The 15,099-nt window shown below is 42.3% G+C and overlaps 1 protein-coding gene across 3 annotated transcripts; it reads right to left on the bottom strand.

Annotated features, from left to right (window-relative positions):
• Window positions 1-444: 444 nt before the first annotated feature.
• Window positions 445-14,991, bottom strand: znf652 (zinc finger protein 652). Of its 3 annotated transcripts, XM_047571512.1 has the most exons (7): window positions 14,540-14,991; window positions 9,592-10,436; window positions 8,930-9,507; window positions 7,334-7,481; window positions 6,950-7,065; window positions 4,201-4,345; window positions 445-2,498 (listed from the first exon to the last, which is right to left on the bottom strand). In XM_047571512.1, exons 2-7 carry the CDS (start codon window positions 9,968-9,970, stop codon window positions 1,870-1,872), a joined length of 1,995 nt encoding a protein of 664 aa, XP_047427468.1. In that variant the 5' UTR covers window positions 9,971-10,436; window positions 14,540-14,991; the 3' UTR covers window positions 445-1,869. The 3 variants fall into 3 exon arrangements, with proteins under 3 accessions (XP_047427468.1, XP_047427465.1, XP_047427467.1); XM_047571509.1 differs by having other exon boundaries at window positions 8,930-10,436; window positions 14,540-14,988; XM_047571511.1 differs by lacking the exon at window positions 14,540-14,991 and adding an exon at window positions 14,410-14,533 and having other exon boundaries at window positions 8,930-10,436.
• Window positions 14,992-15,099: the final 108 nt, after the last annotated feature.

Raw genomic sequence — 15,099 nt, 5'->3', positions numbered from 1 at the left:
GGTGTAGAGGTAACAAGCCAAGCAATCCACATTCATGATAAAATCCTAACCAGCCACTTCTTCTTGTCAACCAAACAACATTCACACCGTTAGCCATTACATCGATTAATGTAATTTCTTGCGCTGATTTGATCGCACACATTCTATCTATACGTGATGACTACTGCCCATCCTGACGTTTCCTATCATGTGCTAATAACAGTATATCTACAAGACAGAACCATTCATTAGCTTAAAACTCAGCAAATGATCTGAGAACATTAAAAAAAAAAACAAACAGAAAAAAAAACACATGTGGATGACTCATCAGCCATCATTCTGCGTAGGCAACATTCAACAGGTTTAGACACGCGTTTGCCTGTGTGGATCCAAGTATGCCAGTACGATGAAAGTCAAAAACAAACCTTTACATTACAAGAACACCCCACACCAAACCGTGGAATATAGGCTGAGAGGAATATGCATAATTTCCTGTTAAGAACTTTGAGGAAAAAAGGTCCCAGGTGTGTATACTGTGAGTGTTAAATGACCTTTAACATGGTAACCCGTATTGTTTCGACAGCAGCGAAGGGAGGTGGGGTAAATCCTGATGGGGCCATGTGTTTGGCCCCTCACAGTGGCAGTATTTGACAGTCATCCATTATCTAAAAGCATCTGTTGACCAACACTACTGAAAGCTGAGGTGGCTCTGATCACAGCAAGTAAATCAGTGACCAGACGGTCTTTTTATCTTTGTATGTGCTTGAATAAGTGTGAGGGTTCCAGGGCATGTCCTGCATAACAAGAGTTGTCTTGATCACAAAGTGTCAAAACTCAAACCCACTGTAGAAAAGTCAGCCTGGCAGACGTGTTCTTTATGATACAATACATTGTTGTTGTTTCATACTTTTATAAGTCAAATGGAAAAGTAAAATTAAGAAATATTCTATGTACTGGAATGGAAAGCACCATTATACAAAATCTTTTTCCAATGTCTTTTACAAAAATTCCTCCCCTCCTTCTTACTGTAACCTATGGCACTGCATCTTGCACTACTGCTGTTGCCTCTCTGACAGAAAGCCTCAGTCTTGGACACAGAAAGGCTCAGAAAGAACCAGTTACAACATTCAATAAACATTTCGGTGGAGCCCAGGGCTCTGCAGTACAAATAGGAGGACAGGTGGAGTATTGCTATGGGGAGGACCTGCACAGAAAGCTTAAGCCCTGGCCAATGTTCAAACTTTAGTCACAGAGAGGACAGTTTGAGGACACTGATCTTTGAGGATCCATGAAGCCCAGGTAATGCACGTCAGCTTCCATCAGTAGCGTTTGAGGAAAAAGAGATAGTTTACACCCATCAATGTACAGATAGAGAACTCACACTAAAGCCATTTTCTGCAGCAGAAAATGTTCAGGAGGGAATTTCTAGAGGCTGTAAAAATCTTTGTCAGTGGACGTGGGGTTTGTCTAAGTAGGGATCTTAATTAAATGATGTGTGCACTGAGGGTGCATGAATCTTTAGCTTGAATCATTTACTCGTTTGACAGGAGCATCCTTGTATTGTGGCATGTCTACACAGAAAGCGCTTCAGCTTCGTATTTCAGTCCCCCATCTCAAGCTTCAGCAGAACACATTCATTTTTAGAAATCAAACCGTCAACACAGGCTTGGGGCTCTGTATGTTTTATGCTTCAAGTTGATTCTCTGCATTTTATGCAGTGCTTGTGTGTCTGGCTCTGAGCACTTCCAAAACCTCCTGTGTAGACACACGTTACTATCTCTGCTAACCTCTTCCGTAGACATGCCTTGCAACTTAACAACTGAGGCAGGAGTAGGAGAAGAGAGGGAACAAGGCGCGGTCTGGTGCTGGCCTGCAGACCTCAAGCACAGTTCAGTGGTGCTGAGGGGCTCCGGGGCCTTTGTCGGGAGGGGCCATGTGGTGCAGGTAGCTGCTGTCTTCGTGCCCACAGTGGTTTAAGGGCTCACTCTTAAAAAGAGCTGGGGGAGGGGGGAGGTGAGAGACGGGGGGCACTGCCAGGTGGTGGTGGGGATGGGGCGGGGCGTGTTGAGCTGTGTTTGAGAGGTGCTGTTGGGTCGCTGAGGGGTGGGGATGATGGTGAGCGGGCGTCGAGTGGAGCTGCACGTGGGCAAATGTGTGTCCCACGGGGCCTTGAGTAGGAATGGGGCCTCCCGTGGGGCTGAGGCCCAAGGACGCTGAGGTGGTGGCCGGGGTGGCAGCTGAGGGCCCGGGGCCAGAGGTGGAGGAAGAAGAGGAGGAGGAGAAGGCGTTGGCAAATATGCGGACAGGCACGGTCGGGCCGCTCGTCTGCAGGACGACGGGGCTGGTGACCCGGAAACACTTCTCTTTGTGTGCTTTGAGCATGTTGGAGAAGCGGAAGCGCTGGCCGCAGACATCGCAGGGATACGGCTTCTCGCCTGTGTGGGTGCGGCGGTGGCGCTTCATGTTGGGCCGGCTGGTGAAGCTCTTCCCACAGATCTCACAAATAAAAGGCTTCTCTCCTGCACAGATTAATGAAATAAAAGACCAACGCGTGAGGAAGACGTACTCGAACAATTAAAAGATGAGAAGATGTAGTACTGAGAGATAATAACGACTATCAATCAGGTTTCAAATGAGATGGTTACCACAATTTTCAGCTGATTGAAGCTTTCCATTCAACAAAGTTAACTTTTTTTTCCCCTTTTCAGAAAGTAACAGCTCTCTTTAAAAAATGCAAATACGTTGCCATCTTGAATTGGGGGTCTTTGCTGTCAACCCGCCCACACCGCAGGAAGCTATTACAATTCACACTTTGAGGAGAGGAGATGTGAAAGTGAACAACAGCAGCTCCGTTGGAATGCCGCTCTCATTAACATCCCTCCATGGAGCCGCTGAAAGTGCCTGCTACCACCCACACAGCCATCTATTAACAGGCTGCTGAAGGGCTCTCTAAATGCCTTATTCTGGCATGTTATGTGTGAAGCTCCTTCACGCAAAATGAGGATCCAAAGGTGACAGCTAATGTGCTAGCCTTCTGTAACTGTTAGATTTTTCATGAATCCTTGTGAGTGAATGTAATCTGTGTGCAGCGAGGCAGACTTTGGGTGTTTAACATGTGCACTGCCTATTACAGAGAACGTCTGGGTGTGTCTCCTCCTCTAGGAGGCTAAATTGGTTGGTAGGAGCAGGGAGAGGAGAGGGTAGCATAATTACACATCACAAATAGAACTGTGAAGGCCAACGGAGTGCGGTGTGTCCACCCACGACAGGCACGGATACAGAAAAAACAGTCAGGGACGTGCAGGCATCACTGCTCAGTTTGGTCTTCAAATAGCAATGCTATACAGACAGAAATCTGAGGGATGTAATACAGCATGTCTGACTAGTCATTATGAGCCGCTATATATGCAAGGCTCTTCTTTGAAGTAGAGTGCCCCTCTCATTACATAAACTGGCTGAAGTCTCCAGCTCCTACCACTATAATGTTCATCTTGGCAACACCCCATATATTTCCTTTTAAGGGAGTACACGGTGGAACATTGTTGTTCAGCAAAGCTTTCAAGAACAGGCAGAATTAAAACCTTACATCTGATTAACACAAAATCTTTTTTTTTTTTTGTGATAATGTAGTTGAGATAAAGACATTAAAGTGGTTGCTTGATATTCATAGTGTAACAGCTACTTTTAATTAGGATTGTACAAATGAAACAATAGGAGATGTAAAAAAATAAACAAACGCTGAACTCTCGCATGATTTTTTACTTCATGCCATGACACAACAGCTGAGGCAACTTTTGTTAATTTACTCTTGTGAGACTGTAAAAATGGAAGGAGAACCTGAAATTTACAGCCTCTGTTTTCAACAAAGTAAAGAGTGTGTTCTAGTTATGTTTCTCTTTTAGTGTGCTAGACTTTAACCATCAATTAGAAGAAAGCATCGCATCTAGATTAGAGAAAACGAGTGCTAAAAAAATTCTGTATACATGCATCTGTCCTGAGGCTTTCATCTGGCCAACTGACGCATTTACTGGAGACACCACGATCCAATTTTAAACCTAGTTTCTCACATTTTCTGGGATTCATGGAAAACCTTCTGTCAAAAAGGTCTTGCCCTGGTTTCCTCTTGCAGGGTTCTCAGGGTAAAAAGGACAAACGGAACAATTGTTCCTCGCTGATTTTTCCTGAGCAGGAGTCCACCAAAGAGCTGCACTCATGTCTCACCTGTGTGCGTCTTCATGTGCTCATCAAAATACTGTTTCATGTTGAAGTCTTTGCCACACCACTGACACATGAACTGCTTGTGTCCGATGTGAATGCTCATGTGGGAGCGCAGCTGGTACTTGTACTGGAACCGCTCATCACAGTTCTACAGCAGAGACAACAGAGGCGTTCAGATAACATGCAGACACACGGGGTCAGCAGAACTAGGGCATGCACAAAAAAAACAACAACCAAAAAAAAAAAAAAAAAACACATCTGGGCAGACACACAGGAACCTAGACTCTGATTTAGACTAAACATCTATCATATGCTTCTCTTTCTAACATGTCAACTTATGGAAAATGGTTTAAAAATGAAGTGTTTCTTTTGACAAGGTCAAAACTATTCAAAACAAGCTTCTCATATTTGATAATTTTTTTTTTGTTTCTTAGTCAAATCAGTCCCTTGATACTTAAAGGCTTTGGGCTGCGCATTCGTCCAACATTCAAAAAGCACAGTTATGTCATATGTACACTGTTGTCATGTAACTAATGTATACGGGCTGCTATTATTTGGGTGCATGTAGAAACTCCACATGTGTGCTCAGTTTTTTTCCTGAAAAAAGAGGTATTTATAATCTGAGAGGCACCACCTCACTAAATAAATATCTGTGGGAAAAATCTAGCAGTGTCCATGTGACACTGAAGATGAAAGCAGCCTATATTTTACATACATTTAACAGGCACATAATTACATACTACAGGGTAGGAGTACATTTAATTAGAGCTGCTCCACCCAAACACATGTTCTCTCCGTGTGCTATATATTCAAGATTTTGGACATTACAAGGCTTTGGGTGGGGGTAAAGAACTCCAACTGAGCAAAAATAAACTTGAAAACTCTGACACATAACATAACGAAATGCATTCCACAGGGGCCAGAGGCTACAGAGAACATTTAGTTCTGCATTCATGTTATGCCCCAGTTAACTGGTGAGCACTGTGTACGTGTGGTTCTCTAATATTTGACATGGTTTGACTTTAGCTCCTTTGTACAAATTCGGCTGAAGGTTCAAAATACAGAGAGGGTGACCACCCTCTGGAATATGTCAAATGAATTAGCCACCTATTTTCAGTTAGTCACAAACCACATGCCACTGATGTTTGTCTGCAGAAACTCATGAGTGAACACTACCTCGAGGCTGCTTTTCAGCTATACAATGAGAAATTCATTGAAACTGTAATGTCCTTTCATAGAGACAGGGCGTCCCAACACTTCAGTACTGAATTCAGCTCTAAATTCATTATGTTGAAGAAGAAAAGCATGACTGCTGGTTATACTTATATGTGCATGTTAAGGAAAATAAGGATTTTAGGCTTACGGTCAGTCACTATGCACTCACTTGCCAGTTTATTAGGTACACAAGTGAAAACAAATTAATTGTAATATAACAGTCCTGCACTAAATCTCACCTTTCATGGCTGTTCTAATGTTTTATTATGTTGAAATAGTCTCAAGAAGGTGGTAATTGAACTGTATGATCATTTTGGAGGATGTAGTTTGTGCTGCTGTGGTTTAACAGTCTGGTCGTCAAATAATGGAATTTAATCGCTATAATCACAGGTGTCAAAAATAAAGTCCACACCAGAGGGTCTAATCTGGCCCGCAGGAAAAATTTGTAAGTGTAAAAAGGACACTGAAGACATTAACTGCAAATTTTCCAACAAAGTAACTGCTATTCTGAGGTTTGGTAAGAGTTGTGGACATAACACAACACTGAGAACTATACAGAAATTTCATTTCTTTTTCTTAAGAAATGTCTGGTTGTTATATTTCTTACATTTTATTTACATTCTCTTACTTATTCTTATTGCCTACATTGGTCTTTGTCCTTAACACTGGTACACTTTGAGTGGGAGCTGCTGTAATGAAAAGTAATTTCCCCCTGGAATCAATAAAGTAATTCTGATTCATTACAGGCTTTGTGCAGTTCATTAAATGTAAACACTCATAACTCACTTCTTTGCACTAAAACAAATGAAAATATTTGGAGTAGTCGTTATTTATAGGTTAATGCGCTATTGTATTACTGATCTGGTCCCCTCGAGATCAAAGTGGGGTGTATGTGGCCCTAGAACTAAAACAGGTTTGACACCCCTGGTTATAATAGTCGACACAACTACTCAACAGTACTAGAAACCACAAGCTCCAAGATGAAAACATACCTCTCTCACCTATTAAAAAAAGAAATACTGAATTCTGGAGGACTGTAAGTGGTTTGAGCAGGAAGATGGATTAAAATGTGCATACTGGGAGTAACCTGTCATTCAGTTGTGGAATTTAGGATATTTAGAGCGTTTATTTTAGAAACGGGTCAGCATTTACGTCTTCTATGTTATGTGAAATGAACATTGACCTTGAAACAAACATTTCAAAATAGACAAAACAGAGAGAGCAGGACAAAACAAAACAGACAGATCAGGACAAACCACATTGCGCTGTACAATTCCTCCTCTTCCACCTTTCACAATACATGTACCATATATACACATACTGTATAGATGTGAGATCACACTGAAAGTCAGACTACATACAGCACAACAAACTTCCAAAAACTGTTCTGGTTGTTCTGCCTCTGAAAAGTTTTTAGTCTGTGTGTCTGGTCACCATTTTTAACACCTGGCTACAAACTCCAATGAGTCTCATTTACACCTCAACCCATCGCTGGATTTTATGTCACAACAAAAGCACCAAAGTGTTTGCACCTCACCTCACAACGGAAGGGCTTCTCTCCAGAATGCTGGAGTGAGTGAACTTTTAAAGACATGCTGCGTTTAAATGACTTTCCACATGTCTCGCAGGTAAAAGGCATGTCCTTAGTGTGAGCTGAATGAAAGAGAGAAGAAAAAAACACTGAGAGAACCAAATACAACAGATTTCAAATTGGATACAGGTGAATAAATAGAAACAATTGATGACTATTAATTTTTAAGAGTCTAATTGTGGCCGGTCTCTGAAAAAATTTAAATAAATAACATGTAATACAAAACAGGAATGTGCTGTGGTTCAACTGTACTGGACTAAAATCTGTATGGTGGCTCACACCCACAGATATCCAGGTGAGGGAAGACATGAAAAAAGGCCCCCAACTTACCAACCATGTGCTTACGGACATGAGCCATAGTGTAGAATTTCTTCTCACAGATTTCACATGAGAATTTCTTCTCTGCATAGCCGTGCACAATCTTAATGTGCTCATGCAGTGACCACAGCTTCTTAAATGATTTATTGCAGGAGACACACTGAGAACACACAAAAGCAGAACAATAATGTTAACATTAAGGATCCTGTTTTTTGGTTACACTTGGCAAAAACGGTTTCATTATATTCCAGCTCCCTCTGCTGGAGGAAAACGAAATCAGCAAAGCCAGAGGAATTTGCTGAAATTCCTCTGGACTAGATCTTCTGGTGGCAACGGGTCATGACTGTAGCAAAGAAAAACAAAGATAACCTTTAAACTGATCAGTTAATTGTGCTGAAAAAAAAATCACATTATAAAACTATTTATTATTAAGATAAATAAGATCAAGATAAGTGTTGACATAAAAACAATCCTGTTAACATTTATGTAAAGGAAACTAATGAATTCCCCTTGAAAATAACACATAATTCTGTACTGAGTTCTCTGATTTGTCCATCAAATTGTTTTAAAGCCATTCTCTAGATTAATAGTTGGGGTTTAAGCCTCTCTGAAAAATAATCCAGTTCTAACATGGCTATTGGTTATTTCACACACTGCAGAGTCTAACGAAGACAAGTATCATCACAATACGCAAGACAGAACAGCAATTTATAAGAAAAAAAATATTATTATTTTATATTTTGGTCTCATCAGCTCAAAGAGACTTCTTCCAGTTATTTTTAGAATCTCCTTCATGCCTTTGAGCAAATGCTGGCTAAGATATCATGTGAGTTTTTCCTCAACAGTGTTTCTCTTTTTTCCCCACCACCATACAACTGATGAAGCCTTGTAGAACCAGTTGTATGTACGTCGTTTTATCTCAGCCATGAACGCTGGCTCAGTCATGAAGCTATTAATGAACTTCGTGACTGAACTTTGCCCCCAATAAGTATTCTGAACCAATTCATAAAATAAAGATATTCATTCGTGTATCATATGTGACAAACTTGCTGGAAAATATGGCTGAGGAAAAACGCTTTTAACAGTTAAAAGCTCTGTATCTGTATGACGTTGAGACATAAAGGTTATACCAAAATAGCATTTAATTTGGTTATTGCTGTCCTCACATTCACAACTCAGATAGTTTTGTGGTATTTGAAACTTTTTCTTACAAGTATCTAAGGATCAAGCAAAACACCAGCTAAATTAAGCTATTCAAAGGAGCTGTGCAACCTATGAGTACTGATGTGTGTTAATGCACTTCAGTTTTACAGAAGTAAAACTGCAACATGCACGCTTGACTGAAATATTTTCAATGACAGCACAGATGCCTCTGTGGAGAACAAAAAAATGTAACTATTTTTTTTCTATGCACAATTTAGATTTTTTTTCTTTGTCCAAATACAAATCTCATTTGCGTAATGAAAATCTCATTATTATGTAACGGAAATGTAACATGAAATGCTACGGCTGCAGTCAGTAGTGGGGATAAATTATAATGCACTGAATGAAGAAACAAATGAATCTGTTACATTTATCTAAATTGATTTATGTGATAAGAGATATTACCTGGATGTTCTTCTCACAATCAGTCTGCTGGTGTAAGGCTAGCTCACTCTCCAAGACAAACTTCTTGCCACACTTGTCACAAATCTGCATTCGTCTGTGTGTGACATTCATGTGCTTCTCCAGGTACCAGCGCGTGTTGAACACTCGAGGGCACTTTTCACACGCCAGCATCTCCTTCTCCTCCATCTCTGCTTTGCCTCCCATCGCTGCGGTACCAGCAGAGGAGGGCGCTGACCTGGTTGACCTGCGTTTGTTCTTTTGAGGCTCCATACGCTTCCGCCGTCCCCTGGTGGTCATTCCAGCGGTGGTGGTGCTCAGAGCCGTTCTGAGGCTCTTCCTCCGTGGCTGGCTGGGAGCTGCTGTGCTACTAGCCCCACGACGGGTTCTCTTTGAGCGTGTTCTTTGACTTTCAATCTCCTCTTCCTCATCATCTTCCTCCTCTTCTTCATCGGGGCTGTCCTCCTCCTCCTCGTCTTCTTCCTCCTCCTCCTCCTCCTCTTCCTCATCGTCGTCGTCGTCGTCATCGTCGCTGCCAGCTCTCTCCGAGTCCTCGGCTGTGGTTCCGGTTTTGTTATCACCTTTGGATACATGAAGTGTCTGGTTGTTCAGGTTGACCTCCACAATGATCTGCTCCCGCTTAAAGCCGTCCTCACCATCCTCACCTTCTTCTTCCTCCTCCTCATCTTCCTCTTCATCTTCAGTGTCATCAGAGGATCCCTCATTTCCTGCTTGTGACCCCTGCGTCCCCACCTCCTGGCCAGCTACCTCTCTGAAATACTGCTGATGTTGTTGTGGAGCCACATGTTGAATGGAACCAATGTTCTGATCAATGGAAGTCTTGGCTGCCATTTTATTGTCCACTAACACAGAATAAGGCTTGCCACCAACCTCCCTCTTGTAAAGCTTTCCCGACAGGTCCAGGTCTGGGTTCGTAGAGTGAAAATAGGACTGGGACACCGGCGCCCTACGTCCTTCCTCCTGTGACATCCCGCCAAGGCTAGGGACGGAAACCTCCTCCTTGAGGCTCTGGCAGGATTTCATGGGGAAGGATGGAGTTGGTAGGTGCACACGGCAAAGCAAGAGAATAAGGGTTATGTAGACTAGCCTACCCTACAAGGAGGGGCAGGGGACGCCACACCAATCCCCCACCTTCCTTTGGTTGAAGTGACAGGAAGGAGGGGATGAGGTGAGAGACTGTCAACCTGATTCAAAGAGAGCATCCATGCTTTCCAAGGTAAGAAACGCAGTTGGAACGACATACAATCGGTTCCAAATTTTGTTCCATATGCTTAAAATTCAGAATGCAAAATGAAAGGCTCGGATTGCATGTAAAGCTAAGTTCCACTTCAGTAATTACTGGAGTTGGTGACAGTTCTCAGATTCAGTTTCTCTGAGGGCGGCTGCCCTGTAGAGTGCTGGGGACGTCAAACTGCAGAGCAGCTCAACAGCATACAATGAAATTCTGTGAGGACCTCTGTGTCTGGTACAGCCATTTACTGTGCGTTACCTGTAAGACAAAACAGAAAAGAGACGGGGAGGAATATAGATGAGATAAGAAAAAAGGAGCTCTTCGGCTGCTTTGAGTCACTAGAGGGTCTGTGACCTGAAACAACAGCCATATTGTCAAGTAAGTCAGTAAGTGCCACATTCACCCACAACTGTTTCAGTGTCGTGTGTAGGAGTCGAAACCACAGCTTTCACAAAGTGATGAGAGAGAATTCAATTTCACCAACTGAGCACGCTAAATATTTTTAGACCACAAGTGAAACACCTCTATATAAAATATATCAGAGAGTGTTTGCTTTCTAGAATGACACATCACTGTGCATCATGTTTATTTAATACACATTCACCACAACTAAGCAACAACAAGACAAAGTACTGAAATGAAGTAAAATATCTTCTTACATATTTTACAGTTACATTAGACTGAAAACAGCAAAACCTGTTGGTAGAACAATATGAGTTGCAATGATCTTTGCACAAACAAAGACGCAATCTATAATATCTACGATATCAATTATCTGCATCTTGAAACAAGAAATAAACAAGTGCAAAAGTGAAAACCTGTAATGTCGTTAGTCTTTCTGGAAACAAGACAATTCAACACAAATTGATGGAAAAGTACAGTTTAAACATAAGTTTGCCTTTTGTTTTAAACTTCACACATGCACAAACCTCCCATTGACTGTTAGAGCGTAGTGTAACCACAGCTTAGTAGCTTGTATTGCAAATACAACCACAGGAAACTCTATTTCAACCTTTCAGCAAAGCCTTACCAGTGCACTTTCGGTAAACTACTGTACAGTAATATTCTTACTTCTTCGAGAAAAACTAACAAACAGCTACGTATCACTTTAGGACTTTTGCAGCATTTGTATATTCCTGGCCTTTGTAAACATGTACGTGGGTGGTTCCCCTGGCTGACAGTTGGATGACCTAAAACAACCTTACACCTTACTAGCCATTCTGAGCGTGCACCAGGGCAGGTCTCTCACTACATAACCTCTCTGAGCAATAAGCAAAAAAAAAAAAACAAAAAAACATTTCCTTTCTTGGAGACGACAAACATCCTCTCCTCTGCGTCTCCACAAACAGCTTATTATTCTTTAAACAACTGACGCTCAACTGTCTACAAAGGAAAACACAAAAAGGCAGAGAGAGACTTGCATACTGAGACACCGCCACCTCATTCCATGAAGTCCGCTTTGTTTTAGTTTTTAATTTATAGCCACAATTAACACAGAGTGAGAATGTAAGTATAAGGGCTAAAAGTTTGCAAATGAGGGAATTTAGCTTTATAATTAAGGTAAACACAATAAGTGATTATTCTAACAATTACAATCACAGTTACTGATGATAATTAGTTCTGAGGTTCAGGCACAAGAACATTTAATAGAGAGCAAGCAAAACACTTGCTTATTCTGTATTATTGCAGGTTCAGTCTCTCTTACCTCTAATTTAGACCAAAGAGAAGCTGCACCTACTCAAAATAATCTGTAATAATAATAATAAAAATATTTCAAATAACATATGTCAACAGCTTAAATTCTCTTACTTTTTCACAATTTGTTCTTTATCTACTTTTTCAACATGTACCTAAACACACAGTATAAATCCTGGTGTAACTGAGTCTCAGTAAATGTGATAATTTGTCTTGGTACATCTAAGAGTCTTCATGTCACTTAATTTGGTTCTACCTCAGTTTGCAAGCACTTATGACAGTTTCATTTCTGTGCATTATTCAAACATGTAAGACACACCTGTCTTCCTGTGCATGCTGACTCTGATCCTTTCTGAGAATTGGACAGCAGCTCTGAGAGCATTAAGACCACAAGGGGAGGGCACTGACAGAGCAACTCAACTCACATGGTTGTCCTAGACACAAAGCCTCGTAGATTATCCTGTCTAGATGACAGAGCAATATAAACTGGACAAGAAAAACGCCTGAAACTGACATCCAATCAGCTGGTTCGCCCATTTTAAAATATACATTTAAAATACATGTTTATGGGCTTGAACGAACATAGAACGTCTGACTTCCGGGATGTGGTTAATATTATTTTCCTAAAATAAAACTAATCAAAAGTGCTAAACTCGGACTGAAAACGATCAAAAAACTCACATGTGCAAATAAACAGTGTGTGGTTATGCAACCCGTACAGAGTAAAATCCATCCACCCGCTTATCATTATCGCGATGAGTCATTTTGGGGTTTCACTCACTGTGAAATAATGCAGACCTTTGATGTGGGAATGAAGTGGAGCGCACACTTCTCAAAATCACTGATAATTCGTCTACACAATCATTTTGTTAGATCTGGAGGTCAAACATATTGAAATGAAGATCATTGACGAATACTTTATAGTTTGGACAGCTTTCAAAGATGAACTTTGCACCCTGATGAAAAAAAAAGAAGAGAGTGCATCAATGAACGTCTCTCTGACAGCACATTTCAGTAATCCAAAGCATTACTAATGCTCTGACAAGCCTGCCAAGAAATCAAAGTTTCTGCAGCAGTGGCGAATTTATAGCCTTCGTCAATCATCCTGCAGACACATGAGAAACCAAAACTAATTTCATATAGGGTAAGCCACAAACCCAGTCATATAACGGATAGGTGCTACTGTGGCTTCAGATTTATATGACACAGGATGGGAGTGTAACTGCGAAGGTCCTAAACAACGCTCAAACCAGCAGCCGTTAAAGGTGCACATGTTCACAAGTGCTTGGATGAACTGTGACAGTAAAGCAGATGAGACCTCTGAAGTCAAAATGCGTCACGTTTACCTCTCATTCCACGGGAGTGCTACTCAAATCCATGCACCCTCTCAAGCCCAGACTTTAATGAGCTTTCCCCTTCGCAGCTTGTGGAGGACCGTGTGAGGGTTCACATTCCTCACTCTGTCCAAACTCATAAGACCTTAACCAGCTCACTGTGTGGTGCACTGCAGGGGTTCTCCATGCCTCTGTAGGTATTTGGCCCTCAAGCTCGTAATCGGGTCTTGGAGCATTATCTGTGGTTTGTGATATAGTATATGTCATATGACACATTACAGAAAAGTGGGCGAGTAATATGTCAGCTCCTGTCTCTCCTACAAGTTTTTTTTTTACAGCACAAAATAGAAACTGCAATCCCCTGCCTCCTATCCAAATAAGTAAACATAACACGGGATCATTCCTTATTAATTAGTTTAAACTGATTTGGAGTAAAGCGTGACTAAAATACAAATATGGGGGAGGCTCTAACAAGCTTACCATTTCTGACAGACGAGATTACAAAGTGAATGTAGACAATCTTAGGAAATGTTCCATCTCGGTGAATGCAATATATTTCAAGCTGTAAGGTTTGATGCTGAATGGTGTTCCAAGCAAAGAAAGGGTTAAAATAAAAAGGCAACATTGTACAGCGGACATCAGTAATGTTGTGCAGGCCTGGCCAACTTAGGCTACTTAGCTAGCTAGCAATAGTCCATAGGTACTAACCTGCACACACATGACAAGCTAACTTGGCTACATTAGCTCAAGGTGCAGCCATTAAATGTTTTAGTGCTTTTAAGATTACTATATCTGAAGAACAACCCCACTACATTGCACAAGCTATAACACCTGAAGGCTAGTGTTTGCTGGCATGCATTCGGTAACAACTGCCAGAGTACTTTCACTTTTTTTTCCTTAAAACGGCTCAGATTGGGGCTAGTTAGCTTAAAGCTAGCATTAACGTCAGATATTTAGCATTGACGTTCCACTCACACACAACACCGTCGCTGCATTTTGAAGGCAAAGTGTGACAGTTATCGGACCCACATGAAGCTAGATGAAAAGCCGTGGTCATGCTTTGTTATCAACGCATCTCCCTTGTCGTCAAGATAAAATGCGCCGCTGTTCTAACAAACCCCAGACTGCTGCACAGGCAAACCCACTCAACTCGACAGTCTGTCACAAAGTCAGGGCTAGCTGAGCTCACGGGCAATTCTCACCGTAGCTTGGGCCACCGGCCACCGCCGGTCCGTACGTGCTTTCCCCAGCAACTGCCACGCGTGTCAATTCGTATAACTGCACAAAAATTAACTAATACAGCGAAATTTTGCTGTCGGTTTGCTGTCTTACCTCCGTCGAGGGCGACCTCCCTCTTGCGACCGTGCAATCAGAGTTGCACAGATTCAGGGTTGCACGCGCACTTCTCTGGCTCGCCCTCCCTCTACTTTGGCGGATGTGCATTTAGAGAGGCCAGTGCCAGTGGTCTTTGTGTGCAAAATGTGCCAGAATATTTGTCGATGCGCTGTACGGGCTGCGGAGATACCTGCGCACCGGCGTCCTCCTCAGCCCCGCTACGTGGCCCAGCCAAGCTCTCGCGCGTACCACCGCCGTCCCGCGCTCATCCCAGGCATTCATCCAGACAGACAGACAGGCAAGCAGGCAGGCAGACAGACCGACAGACAGACCGACACAGTCAACCCGCCGACTCTCTGTGTGTGTGTGTGGGAGGGAGGCGCGCGGCGCGGCAGCGTGTCTGGGTCTGGATCCTGTCTCTCCCTCCAAAGCAGACGGGGTACGACGCGCCCGCGCGCCGAGCCGAAGCCTTTGATTGATGAAATCATAATGAGAAGACCCCGAGGACCGTTTTATCTTCTCACAGGACACATTCTAAAACCGCAATTAATCTGTTC

Source organism: Mugil cephalus, chromosome 20 (genome assembly GCF_022458985.1).
Source record: "Mugil cephalus isolate CIBA_MC_2020 chromosome 20, CIBA_Mcephalus_1.1, whole genome shotgun sequence".
NCBI lineage: Eukaryota > Metazoa > Chordata > Actinopteri > Mugiliformes > Mugilidae > Mugil > Mugil cephalus.
Note: the sequence above shows the minus strand (reverse complement) of the source record. Positions and strands in the feature narration are given on the sequence as shown.